Source organism: Corythoichthys intestinalis, chromosome 5, assembly GCF_030265065.1.
Source record: "Corythoichthys intestinalis isolate RoL2023-P3 chromosome 5, ASM3026506v1, whole genome shotgun sequence".
In the NCBI taxonomy this organism is placed as follows: domain Eukaryota; kingdom Metazoa; phylum Chordata; class Actinopteri; order Syngnathiformes; family Syngnathidae; genus Corythoichthys; species Corythoichthys intestinalis.
The window spans coordinates 44,105,581-44,126,481 of record NC_080399.1 but is presented as its reverse complement, the minus strand read 5'-3'; the positions used below and the strand labels follow the sequence as shown (position 1 = coordinate 44,126,481).

Genomic DNA, 20,901 nt, shown 5'->3' with positions numbered 1-20,901 from the left:
ATACCGAGACAGGACAACCCTCACCCAGGCGTGACATTTGTATTTCTTTGACTTAATGTGATTATGTAACAGGTTATAGTCTTCTTCTTCCTCAAAGTATTATAATAACAATTCATATAGATAACTTTGTGCAGAGAAAAAAAAATACCACTGTTCAAAAAAACAAAAACAAAAAAAAACATCATAAGCAGTTACTCACAATGTTACTCATTACTTGAGTGTTCTTTTCACCAAATACTCTTTTTACCTTTACTTGATTAATATTGTTTTGAACTATCGCCACTCCTACTTGAGGAAATGTTTGGCTACTCTACCCACCTCTGATATCTAGAGCCACTCCAGTATAATGTCAAACAATTCACCATAACAAGAGTACATTTAGGACATAACCCAGAGGTGCAAATAGCCATTGAGACCTGTAAGGTTTATGCAATAAAATATGAAATGGGCATGGACGCCTTTGCATAAAAGACGAACAAACACGTCTCTGGCACTTTTAGTTCTAAATGACATGTAATTGTCATTGGAACTGAATGAGTTAAAGCATTCCAATGCCCCTGTGGCTAGGAAGACTAAGTAAATTGAGTTTCATTTAAACAAAAATTGTGCTGTCATAATCTAAAAGCATTTTAGAGCCAAAATATATGATGTCGAAATAAATTGGACAAAACGAATGGTTTGCTGCCCTCTTGTGGTAGCCGTAGGCCTTATATAATATGGTTTGCATTTCATTACATTCTTACACAATAAAGTGCAAGTATTTTCTTCATACAATTGTAAGAAAAATATGTGTTGGGTTTTTATGGCATCTCATTTTGTGTGTGTTGGATAGACAGGTAAATTTGTACAGAGCTCACATGTCAAAAGCTAAGTTGTGCAGTTTTTACACGAACATAACTCTCACCTGTGATAAATGCAAATCAGGGGATGCTACATTGATATATATGTACTGGGCGGAAAACAGACAAGACTTAAAAAGCAGTTTCTGCTCCAGCACCCCCCCTTTTAATAAACTGGTGTATTTTAAGGCAAGGCCAGGCAAATTTATTTATATAGCACAATTCAACACTAGGCAATTCAAAGTGCTTTACATCGCATGGAGACCATAAAAATGACATTAAATCAATAGAACACAAAAACAAAGACAATCGAAACAGGAAGTAAAATTCTTAGTGCTGTCAAATTGATCACGTTATTGGGCGGTAATTAAATTTTATAATTAATAACGATAAAATTTTTGACGCATTTAACGCATGCACGGAATAACCCGCTCATGCGTTGCCTCAAACAGATTACAATGCCGCCGTTTTTGCACATTGAGAGCTAAAAGGCGTTCAATGGACCGCGCCTTTTATTGGCACAATATTTGGCAACTCGTTCACAACAAACATAACTATTGTGGTGAGCGACGTGGGGAAGAGAAACAGGAGATGATCTTTTTCTTAACACACATTATTGAACACAACGCAGAATATATACCATTTGCAGCCAACACTGACAGTCATGGTTGCCTAACTTCCCATCATGCATTTGGGTATCATTTAGAGAAAGCACAACAAAAATAATATTTCTATCTCTCAAAAAATAATGTTCACAAAAAGAAAAGCGCTCAATGCAAAGAGAACTGGCATTCCCACTCAAAATAGCTATGCAAAATACACATAAAACTTACTCAGACTTTGCCTTGGCTATATCTCTAATTAATTCAAAACTTGGCATTGACACCTTGTGGTGTATTTCAATCACTACCTTACGTAGTTAAAGATACTGTGGAAGAACGGCAGGGAGCCCATGTGCTCGCTCGGCGACGTCAACAATGGCGAGCTATCAGTTTATTTTCTGATTGAAAATTTTACAAATTTTATTAAAATGAAAACATCAAGAGGGGTTTTAAAATTACTATAACTTGTACTTACATTTATCTTTTAAGAACTACAAGTCTTTCTATCCGTGGATCCCTTCAACAGAAAGAATGTTAATAATGTTAATGCCATCTTGTAGATTTATTGTTATAATAAACAAATACAGTACTTATGTATGCTGAATGTATATGTCCATCTTGTGTCTTGTCTTTCCATTCCAACAAAAATTTACAGAAAAATATGGCATAACTTAGAGATGGTTTGAATTGCGATTAATTATGAAAAATTAATTTTTAAGCTGTGATTAACTCACTTTTAATCACGAATAGAAAAAAAAAAATACTACTACTACCAATAATAATAATAATTATAACAATAATTGAAATCAACAGTGGAGATAAAGCACAAAAGGAATAGAAAGCAAATAGCTACAACTATGTAGACAGTTATGGATATGCTGTGCTAAATAAAAACGTTTTTAGCCCTGATTTAAAGGAGCTAACAGTTTGAGCATACTTCAGACAGTCAGGTAACTTGTCCCTGAGGTGAGGAGCATAATAACTGAATGCTGCCTCACCGTGCTTGGTTCTTGTTCTTGGAACATACAGGAGACCGGTTCCAGACAACCTTAGGGTTCTAGATGTTTCATAGGAATCTAACAAATAAAGCATGTATTTTGGTCCAAGGCCATTAAGTGTTTTGTAGACGAACAGTAGTATTTTATAGTCTATCCTTTGACTCACTGGAAGCCAGTGTAACGATTTCAAAACCGGTGTAATGTGGACCAGTTTCCTTGTATTTGTGAGGACTCTGGATGCAGAATTCTGTACTAGCTGCAGCTTCCTGACGGATTTTTTTATCAAGGCCTGTAAGTATACCATTGCAATAGTCCATTCTACTGAAAATAAACGCATGCATAAGTTTTTCCATGTCTTGTTGAGTCAGAAGCCGCTTAATTCTGGCTGTATTTTTTAGGTGTTAACAAGCAGATTTAGTGACGGACTTCAAATGGCTATCAAATTTTAGGTCCAATTCAATAATTACGCCAAGATTTCTGACTTGATTTGTAGTTGTAAGTGACATTGTGCTAAGGTGCCTGCTTATATTTGACCTTTCCTTTTTTTGGCCCAAAAATGATCACTCTGTCCTCTCCACATTTAGCTGGAGAAAAGTCTGGCACATCCATTCTTGATTTGATGAATGCATTTACTCAGCGAAACTAAGGGACTATAATCATGTGGGGACACAGAAATGTAGAGTTGTGTGTCATCTGCAAAGGTGTGATAGGAGATTTCATGCTGTTCCATAATCTGAGCTAGGGAAGCATATAGATGTTAAATAAGAGTGGTCCCAGAATTGACCCTTGAGGGACTCCACACATGAATTTGGTTACTCCAATTGACACAAAGAAATCCATTTCATGTAAATAAGATGTAAGCAAAAGAACTGTTGTATTTGATAGAACAATATGTCTATATGCTGCCATAGCAGGTTCATGGCGCATAAAGCCCCCGAACTATTTTTAATTTGTCCGTTTAACCCTGGAAAGCCCCGTTTACAGACGTCGGGCAACCGCTTTTGTGTCAACCCAGCCATAAAAACAAGGCAAGTAATTATATTTATTGTTCAAAATGTCTGTTATTTTTAGCTTTGAATCAATAATTTATGTCCAATATTTCGTTATGAAAAAAAAAAAAAAAACACTTAAAAAAATTATTCACTCGCAACTTTTAAACAAATTACGTCGCAATGAAAAAATGGTGTCTGTAAATAAGTCACGGATATCTATCTCATAACTATCGCTTAATTGTATTTTGTTGTTGTTGTTGTTGTTACTGTTGCATTTTCCCCCACATGTTAGATGATAAATAATAGATCCAAACAAAAAAAGAAAAACCTTTAAAAGGGTAAATATATTAAAAAGAATATCTCGACCACTCCTTGATGTCTGCGATTTCTGCATTGCAACCCATGTTATATTATCGTGTTTCACCCATAAAATCCCCTCAAAAATCCAACAGTAGCCATTCACATCTGTGTCTTGACACTCGAGCCCCTTTAACATACTCCAAAACACCGGGAATATCATGGGACTTAATCGTGCAGCAGTTGTGAGTTGAAGATATTTACAGTGGGGCAAATAAGTATTTAGTCAACCACTAATTGTGCAAGTTTTCCCACTTGGAATTATTAGAGAGGCCTGTAATTGTCAACATGGGTAAACCTCAACCAGTAGAGACAGAATGTGGAAAAAAAAAAAAGAAAATCACATTGTTTGCTTTTTAAAGAATTTATTTGCAAATCATGGTGGAAAATAAGTATTTGGTCAATACCAAAAGTTCATTTCAATACGTTGTTATGTACCCTTTGTTGACAATAACGGAGGCCAAACATTATCTGTAATTCAAGCTTTTTCCTCACACTGTTGCTGGTATTTTGGCCCATTCCTCCATTCAGATCTCCTCTAGAGCAGTGATGTTTTGGGGCTGTCGTTGGGCAACACGGACTTTCAACTCCCTCCACAGATTTTCTATGGGGTTGAGATCTGGAGACTGGCTAGGCCACTCCAGGACCTTGAAATGCTTCTTACGTAGCCACTCCTTTGTTGTCCTGGCTATGTGTTTGGGATCATTGTCATGTTGTAAGACCCAGCCACGTCTCATCGTCAATGCCCTTGCTGATGGAAGGAGATTTTCACTCAAAATCTCTCGATACATGGCCCCATTCATTCTTTCCTTTACACAGATCAGTCGTCCTGGTCCCTTTGCAGAAAAACAGCCCCAAAGCATGATGTTTCCACCCCCCATGCTTCACAGTGGGTATGGTGTTCTTCGGATGCAATTCAGTATTCTTTCTCCTCCAAACACAAGAACCTGTGTTTCTACCAAAAAGTTCTATTTTGGTTTCATCTGTCCATAACACATTCTCCCAGTCCTCTTCTGGATCATCCAAATGCTCTCTAGCGAACCGCAGATGGGCCTGGACGTGTTCTTTCTTCAGCAGGTCGAGGGAGATTATCAGTGGTCTTGTATGTCTTCCATTTTCTAATAATTGCTCCCACAGTTGATTTCTTTACACCAAGCGTTTTACCTATTACAGATTCAGTCTTCCCAGCCTGGTGCAGGTCTACAATTTTGCCTCTGGTGTCCTTCGACAGCTCTTTGGTCTTGGCCATAGTGGAGTTAGGAGTGTGACTGACAGAGGTTGTGGACAGGTGTCTTTTATACCGATAATGAGTTAAAACAGGTGCCATTAATACAGATAACGAGTGGAGCCTCGTTAGACCTCGTTAGACCTCTGTAGAAAAAGTTAAATCTCTTTGACTGCCAGAAATCTTGCTTGTCTATAGGTGACCAAATACTTATTTTCCACTCTAATTTGGAAATAAATTCTTTCAAAATCAAACAATGTGATTTTCTGTTTTTTTTTCCCACATTCTGTCCCTCATGGTTGAGGTTTACCCATGTTGACAATTACAGGCCTCTCTAATCTTTTCAAGTAGGAGAACTTGCACAATGGGTGGTTGACTAAATACTTATTTGCCCCACTGTACATATATGGACATAAATACAAGTTATACAACAGTTTTGATTTTGTGGGATGCACTGCCAATACCTCATCATTGTTATGCATGGTTTGCCTAAATTATATAACTTTTCAGGACAGTTGAGGTTGTGGGCGGGGTTGGTTGTTTTGTGTTTCCTGTATGCTTTTGTTTTTCATTTGTATTATTATTTTGTTTGTAATTTTCTGTTTGTCCATGTACATTAAAAATTGAATAAAAATATTTGAAAAAAAAAAACAGTAAATTGAGCTATGAGCAAAATTATGGAATACTGATATACAGGGTGATTGAAAAAGAATGTGCCAAATCTTCACACATTTATTCATTTTAAAATCATTGAAATAGACTGAATGATTAATTATTAATTGATTAATTTGATTAATCCATTAAAATTCATTAAATAATTGATTAATATTTTAATAAGAATTAAAATAAGAATTAAAAGTCTTTCTAACAAGTAATTATCTGTCCTATATCGGCTTGAAGTTGTCCGTGCCGCTGGTGGTGGTCGCATTGAACACCTGTAAAGCATGAAATAAATACTTGAAGTTATATACAATACTTGTATGCAGCTAGTTATTGTATTTTTTTTATTTTATTTTATTTTTTATTTATTTAAAAAAAAAAAAAAAAATTTAATATACCCCAATGGTTTTGGCACATTCTTTTTGAATCACCCTGTGTAATTCAAGTTTGTTTGTAGGCTATTTTGAATTGTTATGTTGCATTAAAAAAAATCTATATTTATGATTTTAAAAGCAATACAGATATCTCTTCATTTTATATCACGTCTACACAAGATCAAAATTGAAAATTTTCATTTTCACCACTTGCAATTTCTTTAAATTTAGTAGCAAACAGACAAAAGGTACTTTACAAAACCAGACTCAACAAAACACATCGGTTCAATATTAACCACCTTGATCATCAGTTCTATTTTGTCTCTGACGTCTTAATTTTCTGTTACTTTTATCTTGCTTTTAAACTGTGTTAATTTTAATTTGAGTACCTTGTACAGTGTCCTTGAGTGTTTTGAAAGGTGCTTCGAAAAAAAATATTCATTTTTTATTATTATCATTATTATTACCGTACTACTATTATTATTAATATTATTATAAGGGAAGCTGGTAGCTTCAAAATGAAATAGCAGATTTTAATGCATCTTTTTAGGAATGGCTCCTTGCGACTTTTAAGGGATTCATCTCATGATAGGCATGTCTCCCAATTTATCTCTTGCTGAATCCAACTATGAACAAGCACTGAATTTTCTAGAACATCATGTCAGCTTCAAAACAAAATGTCAGATTATCATGTATTTTTAGATTTGGCTTCTGGTGGCTTTATTGTGGTTATGAAAAGGTTAGGAAACAGCTCTCAGAACTCAGAGCCCTACAACCATGAAAAAAAAAAAAACCCTGTTCTGAACAATACTTTGGTAACAATCAGGCTGAGCCGACCAATCAGCAGTTCCCACCTGCTCACAGTTTGGACTTGCACATGCAGACGCGTACACACACGGAGGCAAGGAAACAAAAGTCATGAAAAGCAATGACGTGCAGTTATGAGAGCATGAGTAGGATAGAAAATGTACTGATATTTTTTATGATGATGTCACATGGCTTGATTAGTCCAGTGTTTGAAGTCTTTGTAATACTATTTATGTCTCGCAAACCTTGAGATGAAAAAGCTTGACAGCCTTTAAATTATCTGAGACACTGCTCAGATGGTTGGACAACAGTTGAGACTGCCAGAGCGGCGGTAAAAAGGTATGTTGAGAACATTTGTGCTGTTCTTTGGATGAACACTTATTGGGTTATTTGATGAAATTGGACAATGATAAGCCTGACCTATAAATACAAACAAAATCTCTCATTGATTTCAATCAGGCCCCTATCACTTTCTGAATTTGAATTATAAATAAACCTAGAGCTCCTCAACTAAAATCTGTCTTTCCACACTTGACTTTGGGAGATTTTTTTGTGGGTCTACTCAAGACAGACATGCCTATCAAGTTTCATATTGAACAATATGGCTTCAAGTGCTGCATTTTGTGTGTTTAATGTATATCAGTTATGGCACTTCAAGAGAAAATGTGAGATTTTTGGAGCATAGCCTCTTGAGATTTCTTTGTTGGTGTACGCATGACCAAAACATCTACCAAATTTCATTTTGCTCAGTCAAAACCCCCTTTTTGGGCAGAATTTTTTTTAACATTGTCTGAATTTGACATTCTGATTGATGCCTTTTCAAGATTCAGTTTATTTGGAAAATATTCCAGGGAGTTTTTATGGAGTTTTTTTTTCTTTTTTTTTCTATCTCTCATGTAGAAGACCTGTTCGTAGTACTTCCTGTTCCTTAGCAGCATTGACCAAACTTTCCCAACATTCCTGACGTGTCCGGACAAACGTGTTGATGGGTCCACACATCTTCTGTCCTGTGCCAGCTCATCTTTTCAACATCCTCCGCCCTTAGAGCACGAGGAAGGCGTGAGCTCGTCTCGTTTTTTGAGAACATCAAGGACCTAACGTCAAACAAACCAGGAACTTTCTTGGCGCAGGTGTTCACTGAGGACTTCCAGGCCCCTGAGATTCTCAGCAGACAAAAAGCAGGTTGGTAATTAGTTCTTTAGTTAAGTGCAGACTGGTTACTTAGTTGAAGTTGACCAATGAGTGGTGTCCTGGGGATTCTCTTATCTTCCCAGAGACATGATTGCTTTAGGTACGGGCCGATCTGAATGATCTTGCAAACATCCCTAACCCGTCAAACTAGCCATGCCTCACAAAATCACTATTTATAACCATGAGAGACCATCCTTCCAAAGCTTAAATTGGAAAGCTTTGGGTTTGCATTCAAATACAAGTGTGAGTCACTAATGTTAGCCTTCTATTTTGAGATACAATTAAAGGGACAATATAGTCAACATGCCACCCAACGAAAAGAACCGACAACTCTTCAATAAACATTCGACATTGATGCCCCCAAACTTTGGCCTATAAAATCAATTAAGCAGTCAAAATGGAGCACTCAAAACGATTGAACTTTTTAACATTGAAAACAAAAAATTGTTTACATAAATGGTGAAATCCTGTGACGTTATCAAGCTATTTTTACGTGATATGTTTAAAGTTCAGCAATGTATAAGACAATAACTTGAATAAAATTAAACAAACTTGCCCCCGGAAAATTCACAAAAGGTCTACCAAGAATACCAATGAACAAAATAAGTGACAAGTTATTTGGCATGCCTCTGTTTGGCACCCAAAAAATGGCTATTATAATCAAAGCAATGAAAACTGAACAAAAATGACCATTTAACTTTCAGAAAGGATTGACCAATACAATAAAACTGGGTGTCTAAATAGAAAAACGAAGGCAAAAGATAAGTCTGTAAGGCTATTTGTTTCCTTGTGATCTCAAGAACACCGAGCTCATTTAACGCATGATCTCAAATCTTCATTAAATTCAGTAAAAGAGATCAACAAAATTGTCTAAATGAGGGAAGAAAAACAATTCTTATCTTCAAATAGGTTTGCCTGCGATCAACAAACGTGGAAATGAAAAACTGTGGCAAGTCGGTAGATTAGATTTTTACATGACACAAAAGTATTGTGCTGGTACTTGAACAAATAAAACCATTTCCCGTTGTAATTTCATCACGTAGTTTTGTGAAGCCCTTAGGTAAAAAAATACTGCAGTGCAGGTTTACGGCTCTGAATTTAGTCACGCAAACATTTTTCGGAATAAAGCAATGATGAAATGTCTTCATGCTAAATGAACTTGGATATAGGTTTTATTCCAGGGTCTCCCATTCAACTGTTATTTACCTTGTCTTTGAGTTGCACTACACATGGGAGGATTTCTACAACTCATTTTACACTCATTCAGGAAACTGCCAAAGGCAATAAATATGTGAAATACATGTTTGTCAACTCTATGTTCAGACATGTACGACAAAAAAAATGCTGACTCAGGATACACAGGCTACTTTTATTATTGTTAAGTGAATCACTGAAGAGTCATTTGAGTAGTTGGTACTATTTTTCTAATGGTGAATAGACAAAACTTGCTTTTTAAAGTCAGTTATTCAATTAAAAAAGAAAAAAAAAAGTGTTTTCCCTAAGTCTCATCAAATGCTCAACAGGGACCCTTGGTTCTTGATAAATGTATTAAGATGGAGAGTAAACACTGAACTGCTAATCAAGGTTGGACTTGGATGTCTATTTCAAGTGTATTTATTGCTGTTATAACACATTTTGTGTTTAAAATATGTTCACAATTGCTCAAAACCCAAAACACAACATATTTTTGGCTAAAAGTGGAAATGATATAGTTTTTTTTTTCTAGTATTATGCAACTTCCAAGACTCAAAAACCCACACGGCTCAGATTTGTGCTTGCAAAGATCTCAGGTGTGACATGAACAAAAGGCCATAACAAAACCAGTCCTGTTGCTTCTCATTTATTTTATAGCTTGTACCTGTAACACCTTCATCCAATTGAAAGTAGCAGTTGGAAAATATGCACTACTGTAGAGGATGGTGTGCAAATTCTGTCACAAAAATAATGTTTTTGTTGTTGTTGTTTTTTTTTTTTGTGCAGCTTGACAATGCAGCAAAATGTGGCCTGTCTGGTTGCAATTTTATTTTTCCTGGGCTCGTCTCGGGCTTCCTTTTGGACATCTCCGCCCATCAAGACCAACCACCCGTTCCTGTTCATGTGGAACGCACCCACCGAGTTATGCGAGACTCACTTCGGCTTACCACTTGACCTGTCGCACTTCCACCTGGTGAGCAGCACACTCAAGTCGGCCACCAACCAGAGCATCTCAATCTTCTACACCGACCGCTTTGGGATTGTCCCACATGTGGACGAAGACACTGGCGAGTTTGTGGACGATGGCCTGCCCCAGCTGGTGGACCTCAAGGAGCACCGCGAGCTGGCTGAGGACGATATTGAGTTCTACATCCCAGATGACAATCCGGGTCTGGCCGTGCTGGATTTGGAGGAGTGGCGCCCGCAGTGGATTCGCAACTGGGGCAGCAAAGATATCTACAGGCAAATCTCCATCGACAGAGTTAAGGCCAGGAACAGCAGTTTGTCCGATGAACAGGCAGAGGAACGGGCCAAGATGCTGTTCGAGCGTGCTGCCAAGCGCTACTTTTTGCGCTCGCTGCTTATTGGGAAGCGCTTGAGGCCTAAACGGCTGTGGGGTTACTACCTCTACCCCGATTGTTACAACTACGACTACAACCAGGTAGGAAGCGCATATACGATATGTAAAATCCTGGCAACTAGAGATGGGAATCGAAAGCCGATTCCAATTCTGAACCGGTTCCTAGTGTTTCGAGGCCTCGACATCACAATGAAAAAGCCTTAACGATCCCTTTAACGAGTCCTAAAGACGCATATTGCGTCGTGACGTGTCTTGTTGTCCAGACGCATCAAACTAGCATGGCGCCAAGAACCACTTGCTCCTAAGTTTGGCTACACTTCACCAGGAAAGAGGGTGTAAATGAAAGGTTACAATGGTTTAGCACGAGCATTGCAGCCGTAAACATAACAATGACAGCACGTAGGTTCAAACGCTCGAAAGTGTGTCTTCACTTCACGAGGAAAAATTACAACAAAGCGACTTGCAGTCATTGCAAGGTGGAGATAACTGCATCGGGAGGGAATACGACTGCAATGTCCTCACCAAGACGCTAAGGCTCAGTCCTGGCTATACAGCTAGCTAAACTCCCAAGTGACGATGCAGAAGACGTTGGTATAATTTGCTGACTTTATTCAACCATCACTTGATGAGTGAAACTAAAAATAGAAATGAAACAAATCAATTTCATCGCCAATAACAAACAGGTTTGCAAGAACGTAAATCAGCGATGTTATTACTGTATTAGCAGCTAATCAAACGGTTAGCATGCGTTCCACTACACAACTGGATTTCGCAAGTGGAAACGCACAACAACAACACAAAAGATGATACATACAGGCGTTGCCTCTGTAGATATTTTACAAACATTAACAAAGACCGTAGGCTCATGGCAGTGTTTCCCTCACTCACTAACTCGCTCACTTGCTTGGATGCGGCACTTCTTCTTCGCGTGCAAGCGCGCTCTTCTTCACGTGAGCGCGTTCTTCTTTGCTTGAGGAAGCGCAAGGGCGCCCCCACTTGAGCGTAAAAGCACCATAAAAACTAAAAGGCATGCATTTCAATATAATGGTAAATAATACACTTTAACACAGGGGTCACCAAACTACTAGAATCGATAAGAGAATCGATAAAGAATCGAATCGTTAAGCAACATCGGTAATGGAATCTGAATCGTAAAAATCGTATCAATTCCCATCCCTACTGGCAACAGAACAGTTGATGATGAATTTAGTACAGATGTAACAAGATTGAAATATTAAGAATCGATTTAAAGGCACTTGAATCAAGTTGTGGTAGACTGTGGTAGGCGCATCTGCATGAAATCAGTGAACTACATCCCTTTTCACAACCAGGACATGGTGGACTTCAGCGGCGAGTGTCCAGAAATTGAGAAGGAGCGCAACGATGAGCTGTTGTGGCTCTGGAGAGAGTCCACTGCCCTCTACCCATCCATCTATCTGGAGGTGGCACTGCAAGACTCTGCTCAAGCGCGACGCTTCGTGCGCCATCGCCTGGTAGAAGCAGCCAGGGTGTCGGCGCTTGCAAATGACTCGTACTCAATTCCTGTCTACGCCTATATTCGCCCTGTCTACAAGGACAAGACTGATAAATACTTGTCAGAGGTTGGGTTGTTGCAAACAAATGTTGGTTGGCGATCCATTCTCAATGGTTTTTATTTTAGATGGACCTGGTGAACACCATTGGAGAGGCGGCTGCTCTAGGCGCTGCCGGCGTCGTTTCCTGGGGAGATATGGCCGTCACTGAAAGCGAGGTACAAAGTAACAACACTTCCAAATCTTATGTCTACAAAATCAACTACTGTATTGTGGTCAGAAGTAAATTTTATCTCAGGAAGTGGGCGTCAGGTGCGGCCGTGATTAACTCAAAGTGATGCTAAAGTGACATTACTTCAGATTTATGAGTCTTTGCAATGCACTTAGCATACCACCAGACCCATTTTTCATGGCTTATTTGAGAGTCAAATCAGACAGGTATATGTTAAATGCAGAGCAAACAGGATGTGAGTGTGGGCAGGAAAACTGCCAGAGCAGAGCTCCATTGAGTTAATTGTCAAGTAACTTAGCAAATGGCTACTATATAGTAACTTGCAGTAATGTCGTTTACTGGAAGAAAAGGTAGGCAAGAATTTCTGACAGCGGAAGGTTGGACTGAATCATTCTTTTAATTGGTGGTGGAAGGTGGGACTTCATGTGACTACTTGGCAACAAGAATAATAACTAGTAAAAACCAGAATAAGGTAAAGAGCTGCGCACAAGGGTGGGAGTAGGTAGGGGCAGTTTCTCGTGTCACATGTCTAAATTAACTGGCAAAGCAAGCCATCAAGACCCAATTTGAAAAACCCAACATACAGTGGGGCAAATAAGTATTTAGTCAACCAATGACTGCGCAAGTTCTTCTATTTAAAAATTTTAGAGTGGCCTGTAATTGTCAACATGGGTAAACCTCAACCATGAGAGACAGAATGTGGAAAAAAAAAACAGAAAATCACATTGTTTGCTTTTTAAAGAATTTATTTGCAAATCATGGTGGAAAATAAGTATTTGGTCAATACCAAAAGTTCATCTCAATACTTTGTTATGTACCCTTTGTTGGCAATAACTGAGGCCAAACGTTTTCTGTAACTCTTCACAACCTTTTCACACACTGTTGCTGGTCTTTTGGCCCAGTCCTCCATGCAGATCTCCTCTAGAGCAGGGATGTTTTGGGGCTGTCGTTGGGCAACACGGACTTTCAACTCCCTCCACAGATTTTCTATGGGGTTGACATCTGGAGACTGGCTAGGCCACTCCAGGACCTTGAAATGCTTCCTACGAAGCCACTTCTTTGTTGCCCTGGCTGTGTGTTTGGGATCATTGTCATGCTGAAAGACCCAGCCACGTCTCATCTTCAATGCCCTTGCTGATGGAAGGAGATTTTCACTCAAAATCTCTCGATACATGGCCCCATTCATTCTTTCCTTTACACAGATCAGTCGTCCTGGTCCCTTTGCAGAAAAACAGCCCCATAGAATGATGTTTCCACCCCCACGCTTTACAGTGGGTATGGTGTTCTTCAGATGCAATTCAGTATTCTTTCTCCTCCAAACACGAGAACCTGTGTTTCTACCAAAAAGTTCTATTTTGGTTTCATCTGACCATAACACATTCCCCAAGTCCTCTTCTGGATCATCCAAATGCTCGCTAGCGAACCGCAGATGGGCCTGGACGTGTACTTTCTTCAGCAGGGGGACACGTCTGGCAGTGCAGGATTTGAGTCCGTGGCGGTGCATTGTGTTACTGATAGTAGCCTTTGCTACCGTGGCCCCAGCTCTCTGTAGGTCATTCACTAGGTCCCCCTGTGTGGTTCTGGGATTTTTGCTCACCGTTCTTGTTATCATTTTGACGCCACGGGGTGAGATCTTGCATGGAGCCCCAGATCGAGTGAGATGATCAGTGGTCTTGTATGGCTTCCATTTACTAATAATTGCTCCCACAGTTCATTTCTTTACACCAAGCGTTTTACCTATTGCAGATTCAGTCTTCCCCGCCTGGTGCAGGTCTACAATTTTGTCTCTGGTGTCTTTCGACAGCTCTTTGGTCTTGGCCATAGTGGAGTTTGGAGTGTGACTGGCTGATGTTGTGGACAGGTGTCTTTTATACCGATAATGAGTTAAAACAGGTGCCATTAATACAGATAACGAGTGGAGCCTCGTTAGACCTCTTTACAAGAAGTTAGACCTCTTTGACAGCCAGAAATCTTGCTTGTTTGTAAGTGACCAAATACTTATTTTCCACTCTAATTTGGAAATAAATTATTTAAAAATCAAACAATGGGATTTTCTGTTTGTTTTTTCACATTGTCTCTCATGGTTGAGGTTTAACCATGTTGACAATTAGTCCTCTCTAATCTTTTCAAGTAGGAGAACTTCTGACTAAATACTTATTTGCCCCACTGTATTAACAAATCCATTACTTTAAGTTGATGCTTTCGTCTCGTTGACGCCTTCCACCCACAGGACTCATGCTTTGATGCTCGTCGCCACTTGGAGAACGTGATGAACCCGTATATCCTCAACGTCTCCACCGCGACCAGGCTGTGTAGTGAAGCACTATGCCAGAGTCGCGGCCGCTGCGTACGCAAGCGCTGGGACGAGGACGTCTACCTCCATCTGGACGGGCGCCGCTACCGCATCGAGCAACGCCACCAACTTGGCCCGCTAACGGTGAGCGGCGGCGGTCTGTCCCAAGATGACGTGCACTGGTTCAGTCGTCATTTTGATTGCATGTGCTACAACGAGTTGCCATGTCAATCAGCCAAGACTCTTAATACCATCCAAGACAGCCCCTTCTCTGCAAGGAGTCACTCCTGTTCGTGTGTCCAATCCGTGGGAGTGCACTTCCTCCTGATGGTCACTGCTACGGTTTGGCTCCAAGACCTGATTGGTTGATGCTTTTTCCTGCATATTTGTAAATTCACTTGATCTCGTCTTTCTTGCTTCTATGAATAAGATAGGGTTCTGCAACGTTGCTGCTATTTTACTGTTTAACCATTTGCCTACTTTGTTATTTTGAAGCATATTTAAAAAATATTTATTAGCGGATCTGAGCACATCTGTTTTGTTTGTAGCTTGAATGCTTTTAAGAATTGTGCCTGTATTTTCTGTCGTACGTTGGGAGAACAAATGTATGAACAGCAACGTTCCTCCTGGAATAATAAAAGTCCTATCAAAGTCTTTTATAATATGCAAATTATTTTACCTTTTTTATAAAAACTGAACACCAATTGGCTTTTCTAACATCTTGAAGGGAATAGTATCTTCTCATATCTACCGTTTGTATTACTTTAACACACCCAATATAAAATAAATAGCATTTAAATCATAGTTCACCTCAGCAATGGCGGATGTGGTACTTGTGGTGGTTTTGTTCAGATTAGTCCTTTTATAAGACTGACATTTTGTGCTCATTTGGCTTTTACTGCAAAAACAGAGGCATGAGTATTTAGAATCCTGCATTTAAAATGATTTCGACTAAACAAGCAGAATATATTTGATATTATGAACAGCTGGGCTTGAAATGATTAAGAATTTGCAGCACCAAGACAACTGGCAGATAAGAGCAGAATAGATACAGGACACCTTCTGACCACAGAAGCCCAACATGCATGTTGTGCAGCTGACTGACCAAGATTAACGCTGACAAGCAGGCGATGGGCACGGCTGCACCCAAAACCAGCTCTTCTGGACAGTCCAGAACAAATGGAAGATCTGATATGGAGGAACCCGCGACCAAGATTTGAACACTCACCCCCTGACAACAGTAATGCCTGTATTATCCTGTCCCAACACAATAATCCTAAACAACTCCTAAACACGCCCTTCTTCCAGGCCACAGCCCGCCTCACCAGACCCTTTAAAAGACAATGTTTAAATAATCGCTGTCATTTTTCTCTGGAATCTTTTGTTGACTTGTGATATAGTGACCCTGGATCCAGTTTGCCTTCTCATCTGGGTCTCTCTGTGCTGTATGATTGCTGCCGACTTGGAATAAATTGTCAACGTGTGTTTCGAAGCCTTTTTCCAGCTTTTAAAATGGAACAGTACAAAGGGTTGAGACTAAGGTGAATGCGCGGAGTTCCGCCGGCCCGGGTTGTTGGAATTGCGCGGGCATGATTCCCGCAATCTGGCTAAAAGGTCAGATTCCTTCAATCTATAGAAGGGCTGTCAAACACATTTTATGGCGCTCATGTCAATATAATTGTATTCTGTATGGATGAACTAAAACGTGCCTCAGTGGGATGGCCCGTGGGCGCCACGTTTAACACTTCTCTAAAGATGTGTACTCATTAGCGAGGGAAAAACAAAAGTGCAGACTTAAGAATTGGTAACTAACTTTCCACTATTGTCTGTCTTGCGTGTAGGAAAATTTAGTCTTCAGGCAGGATTTTAAATGTATTGTACGTCATTAAAACTAGGGAAATTCAAATTTAAGATTTTTTTTTTTTTAGTTTTGGTTCAAGATAATATTATACAATAAGGTTGTGGGTTATTTTGTATGTGTACTCTATGAATTATATTCAGATAATAGACCTCCATTGTCTTGGTCACTGCTGCAATACTGAATATATTAAGCCAAAACCTGTTTTTACGTCCATTCTCTGTTCACTGCTTCTCCACCCTACCTGGTATGCTGGCGCATGTTCTATCTAATCCTGGGCAATAGGTGGGGTACATCATGGACTTGTTGCCAGTCATTAGGAAAGTTAAATGTTCCAATTTCGTTTGGGATAAATTTGTTTGAAAAAAATGTTAAACCTGTCATAATTACAATGTTTTAAAGCCAGGTTGTCTATTATTTATTAGCAGATCTGTGCAAGCAAACACATTTGAAAATGGCACTTAGTGCACTGTGAACATAGGTGAATCACATAGACTTCACTATCAGTTGATGGAACATGGGGCTCGGGGCTGATCTGGAGGGGGCCCATTTTAAAAAACTTAAAATTCAAATATTTTCAAAACCAAAGCTGCTGCAACCTAAAACCAAAACAGGCACCTCCCTTAGGCATATATGAGTCTCAATGAGCAGCAGCATAAAAAAAAAATAAAAAATAAAAAAGTCGTTCTATAATCAAATCCTAATTATTTTTTATATAAGTACAGTATAACAAAACTTAAAAATGGCTATAAAATTCTTAGATTTTACGCTAGATGCTCAATACTCACAAAATGCAGAGATAATCACTAGTATATTTTTAGGATCAAGTGCAATATTTAACATATATGTTTTTGTCAGAAATGGCAACTTTTTTATTTTGTGCATTTCTGTTTTTAACAGCTAATCAATTTTCAAATCAGAAAGTTAATACTTAAGGAAAGCATGCAGACTCATTTCAATTTTATTCAACAAAAAATTAAGCATTTTTCTACATACAACGTATATATATATACATATATACATATATGTTGGATTACACAACACACATATATATATATATATATATATGTGTGTTGTGTAATCCAACATGGCGTCCGTCACAAAACGAGCTTTTTAATTTGAAAATTCTCGTAAATAAATGCATAAATCGCGGAATTTCTATAGATATGAATGTAAAACAGTCTAGATACTTGGTTAAAAGCAAAAAACAGGCAGTTATCGTTCATTTAAGTACATATTTCAAGCAAAGGTTACACTAATTTCATCCATTGATTTTTTTTTTTTCACGTTTCAAAGTGCATGCATGGTGCTATTTAATATAATTACCTTGAATCCTCAACCAAATCACTCTTGAGACACTCCTGCCTGCTTGTATGCAGCAAAACCTTCGTCCTGTTTCCACCTGAATCCGACGTTAGAACTCAGCGTGTGTTTGAGTTTATCACAGTGAAAGCCGAACTCAACGTTCTGCCTCAGGCGGCCCCCTACGGGAAGATGTGGTGCAATGTCTGTTGGAGCTGTCTTGTCATCTGAAGGTGAAGTCTATGGTGAATCCATTCACCACCACACAAAGCGACTCCTTCCATGTCCTTTAATAAGCAAATGGGTACATCGACGGTTATTCTGTGATCTATGCATGACTGGACCATCTTGAATCCTCTTGGACTCAGCGTAGCACATGGTTCAGCTAAATTTCCAAACTTGAAAACTTAAAAATGGAACCCTGTTTTCGTCACTGACGGCAAAGTGAAACATTTTTTATGGTTTTCTGATCGGTGACGGTGTCAATGGTAGACCATCTTTATATGAGCTCAATGAGACTAACACTGAGAAGCAGACAGTTGAGAGAGTAGTCTTCATGAAGACCAGAGTCAGACGTAATAGGCTCTGCTCCACCACACAGTGACCCAGAACGGGATGAGTTGTGTTTGGGCAACCCAACAGAAAAACTACATCAATATTTAGTAGATCTTCCTGTTACTGAGCAAACATTCCCTAAAAAATTATTTTGCAATGAAGGGAATAGTATCTTTTCTCCTATTTACCAATCGACTGTTTGTATTACTCAAACACACTTAATATAATCAATCAGGGAATAGTATCTTTTTCTCGTATTTACTGTTTGACTTTTTGTATTAGTCTAACACACCCAATATAAAATAAATAGCACATATACCATGGTTTAAGGACAACAGGCAGAATATATTTGCAATAGGGCATAAGAGATACATGACGCCTTCTTATCACGGAAGCCCAACGTGTGCTTCATGCAACTGACTGAGCAAGATTGACGCTGACGAAGAAAGACATCTACATGTCCACGTCTGCACCACTAACTCCCACAATCAGTTTTCCGGGACAGTCCAGAACAAATGGTTTCCATTGAGGGTCTGGATTCTTGTTGAAGGTATATACTGTACCTTTCTTCTTTGCAATACGTTTAGTTAGGATTGATGGTTTCTGAGCACGGGCAGCCTGCTATAAATCACACCACAGGTTTTCAATAACATTCAGGTTTTGGGACTGAGATGGCCATTCCAGAATATTATGCTTTTTCGTCTACATTAATACCTTTGTAAATTTTGAGCAATGTTTAGGGTTGTCTGTTGAAGTACCCAGTTCGAGCACAACTTCAACTTGGTCACTGAATTTTTATTTTTTTTTTCTAAAAAATCTAATACTGACTGGAACCATGTGACCTTCAACTTGAACACGATTACCAGTACCTCACTGGTCACACATTTTACTGTGGGTAGCAAGTGTTTGTCTTTCTGTTTTTCCTCCTCCATGCATACCAACATTGTTATGTCCAAATACCAGTAACTCAGTTTTAGTTTCATAAGTCTATAGAACATGATTCCAAAATTGAACTGGCGTGTCTAAATGTGGTTTATTGCATAGCTCAAGCAACAGCATTTGTGGCATGTGTGCCAAAAAAAAAAAAAAAAAAGGCTTTTACTGCATTACTCTCCCATACAGCATCTCATTGTGCAAAGTATGTCAAATAGTTGAACGATGTACAATGACACCATCTGCAGCAATGTCATGTTTTAGGCCTTTGGGTTGAGTTTGTTCTTTGCCACTGGCGTTATCCAGAACTGTGCCTGTGGTCTTCCATTTACTCACTATATTCCTCACAGTGGAAACTGACCGCTAAGAGTTGTTTTAAAGTGCCTGTGACACAAAAAACGTATGTTTATTTCATAATACACGTGATATTTTATGCTCTTGAATGAAATGGACCGCTTGGATGTGTGTGGAAGCGATCGCTATATTTATTTAGTTTTTTAAATCCAGCGCGATGAAAATGAGTGACTTCCGGCAACAGTCTCGAGTTGGGAAAGAGGGCGCTGTGACGTGTAGGGAGGAAGGAGTCCTCTTCACTATACAGCCGTACTGTTGTATTGTAGGACTAAGGATTCAGCTGATTTTGCGGATTAATACGTTTATTTTTCGCATCACGCCAGCCAAACGGCTGCAGAAAAATCTTGCCGTATTAGGGAGTTTCAAAAGGTTCCCATTCACCGGTGGATATTGGCCAAAACAAGCCCTACTACTGTGGGACCATGGGACTTAGGAGGAAGTGAGTAAACATTGTGTTTTGTATTATGTCAAATACTGGGATCATTTTAATACGGAGGTGGCTTGCATTTTGTGGCTGACATGCTCCTTGTCCCCTTGGCCGACAACCGGCGGCTTGTCACACATCCCCCCGCCGGGCGAGCTCTATACTCGGCTTTTGCACTCTTGGTGTGCCCGGTATTCTGTTAAATTTTCCACCCGATCGGAAATTGCAACTTTGTGTTAAAAATAGCCACGAATACAGCAATTACAAAGTAAACAACCTTCTCAAGCCATTTATTTAGCTATTGAGGAAAAATACTTGGATAAAAAGAATATCCTGTAAAAAAAATATTGGAGTAGAGAGACTGAAACAATGACATTTTGCGGCTCTCTTTGTCGCGTTTTCCTCGTTATGAATAATTCCGCCTCAATGGGCTGTATACTAAATCAGATGAAACCGTGACTCCGCTGACGTCATCCACCTGTTGGGGACGCTAGAACCCTATAATGGTAGGCGTGGCTAACCGGCAGATTAAAAGACTAATTTCTCGTCATCTGCACTTTGCTAAATTGTTGTATATAGTCAAATCGTCTGAATATATTATTCTAATTCACATAATAATCCAATTTAAGACTTTTTTTCTCCTATCGTACGCACTTTAAGGCTTCCATGATGCCACTCTTCAGAAAAGATGCAAAAGAAACTCTTGCAAATAGCCACCTCAAATACACTTTAAATTTGTGCAACTGGAATCATTTGCTTAAATAACTATTGCAGAGTTTCCGCCTTTTTTCACTTCTCAAATATTACTGTGCTTGTCTT

The 20,901-nt window shown here is 39.0% G+C and overlaps 1 protein-coding gene across 7 annotated transcripts; it reads left to right on the top strand.

Annotated features, from left to right (window-relative positions):
* Positions 1-6,924: 6,924 nt before the first annotated feature.
* Positions 6,925-16,140, top strand: LOC130915735 (hyaluronidase-5-like). Of its 7 annotated transcripts, XM_057835751.1 has the most exons (7): positions 6,925-7,193; positions 7,755-7,911; positions 7,985-8,036; positions 10,026-10,680; positions 11,931-12,200; positions 12,260-12,349; positions 14,594-16,140. In XM_057835751.1, the coding sequence occupies exons 4-7, from the start codon at positions 10,033-10,035 to the stop codon at positions 15,023-15,025; spliced, it is 1,440 nt and encodes a 479-aa protein (XP_057691734.1). In that variant the 5' UTR covers positions 6,925-7,193; positions 7,755-7,911; positions 7,985-8,036; positions 10,026-10,032; the 3' UTR covers positions 15,026-16,140. The 7 variants fall into 7 exon arrangements, with proteins under 7 accessions (XP_057691734.1, XP_057691729.1, XP_057691733.1 ...); XM_057835746.1 differs by having other exon boundaries at positions 6,926-7,193; positions 7,900-8,036; XM_057835750.1 differs by having other exon boundaries at positions 6,926-7,193; positions 7,871-8,036.
* The last annotated feature ends 4,761 nt before the right edge of the window (positions 16,141-20,901 follow it).

Excerpts from the sequence above, each read along its gene's own strand:
- LOC130915735 (XM_057835751.1), top strand. The coding sequence starts at position 10,033 with ATGCAGCAAAATGTGGCCTGTCTGGTTGCAATTTTATTTTTCCTGGGC. Across the intron at positions 10,681-11,930 it reads ACAACTACGACTACAACCAG|GACATGGTGGACTTCAGCGG; the intron begins GTAGGAAGCGCA and ends TTTCACAACCAG. Across the intron at positions 12,201-12,259 it reads CTGATAAATACTTGTCAGAG|ATGGACCTGGTGAACACCAT; the intron begins GTTGGGTTGTTG and ends TTTTTATTTTAG.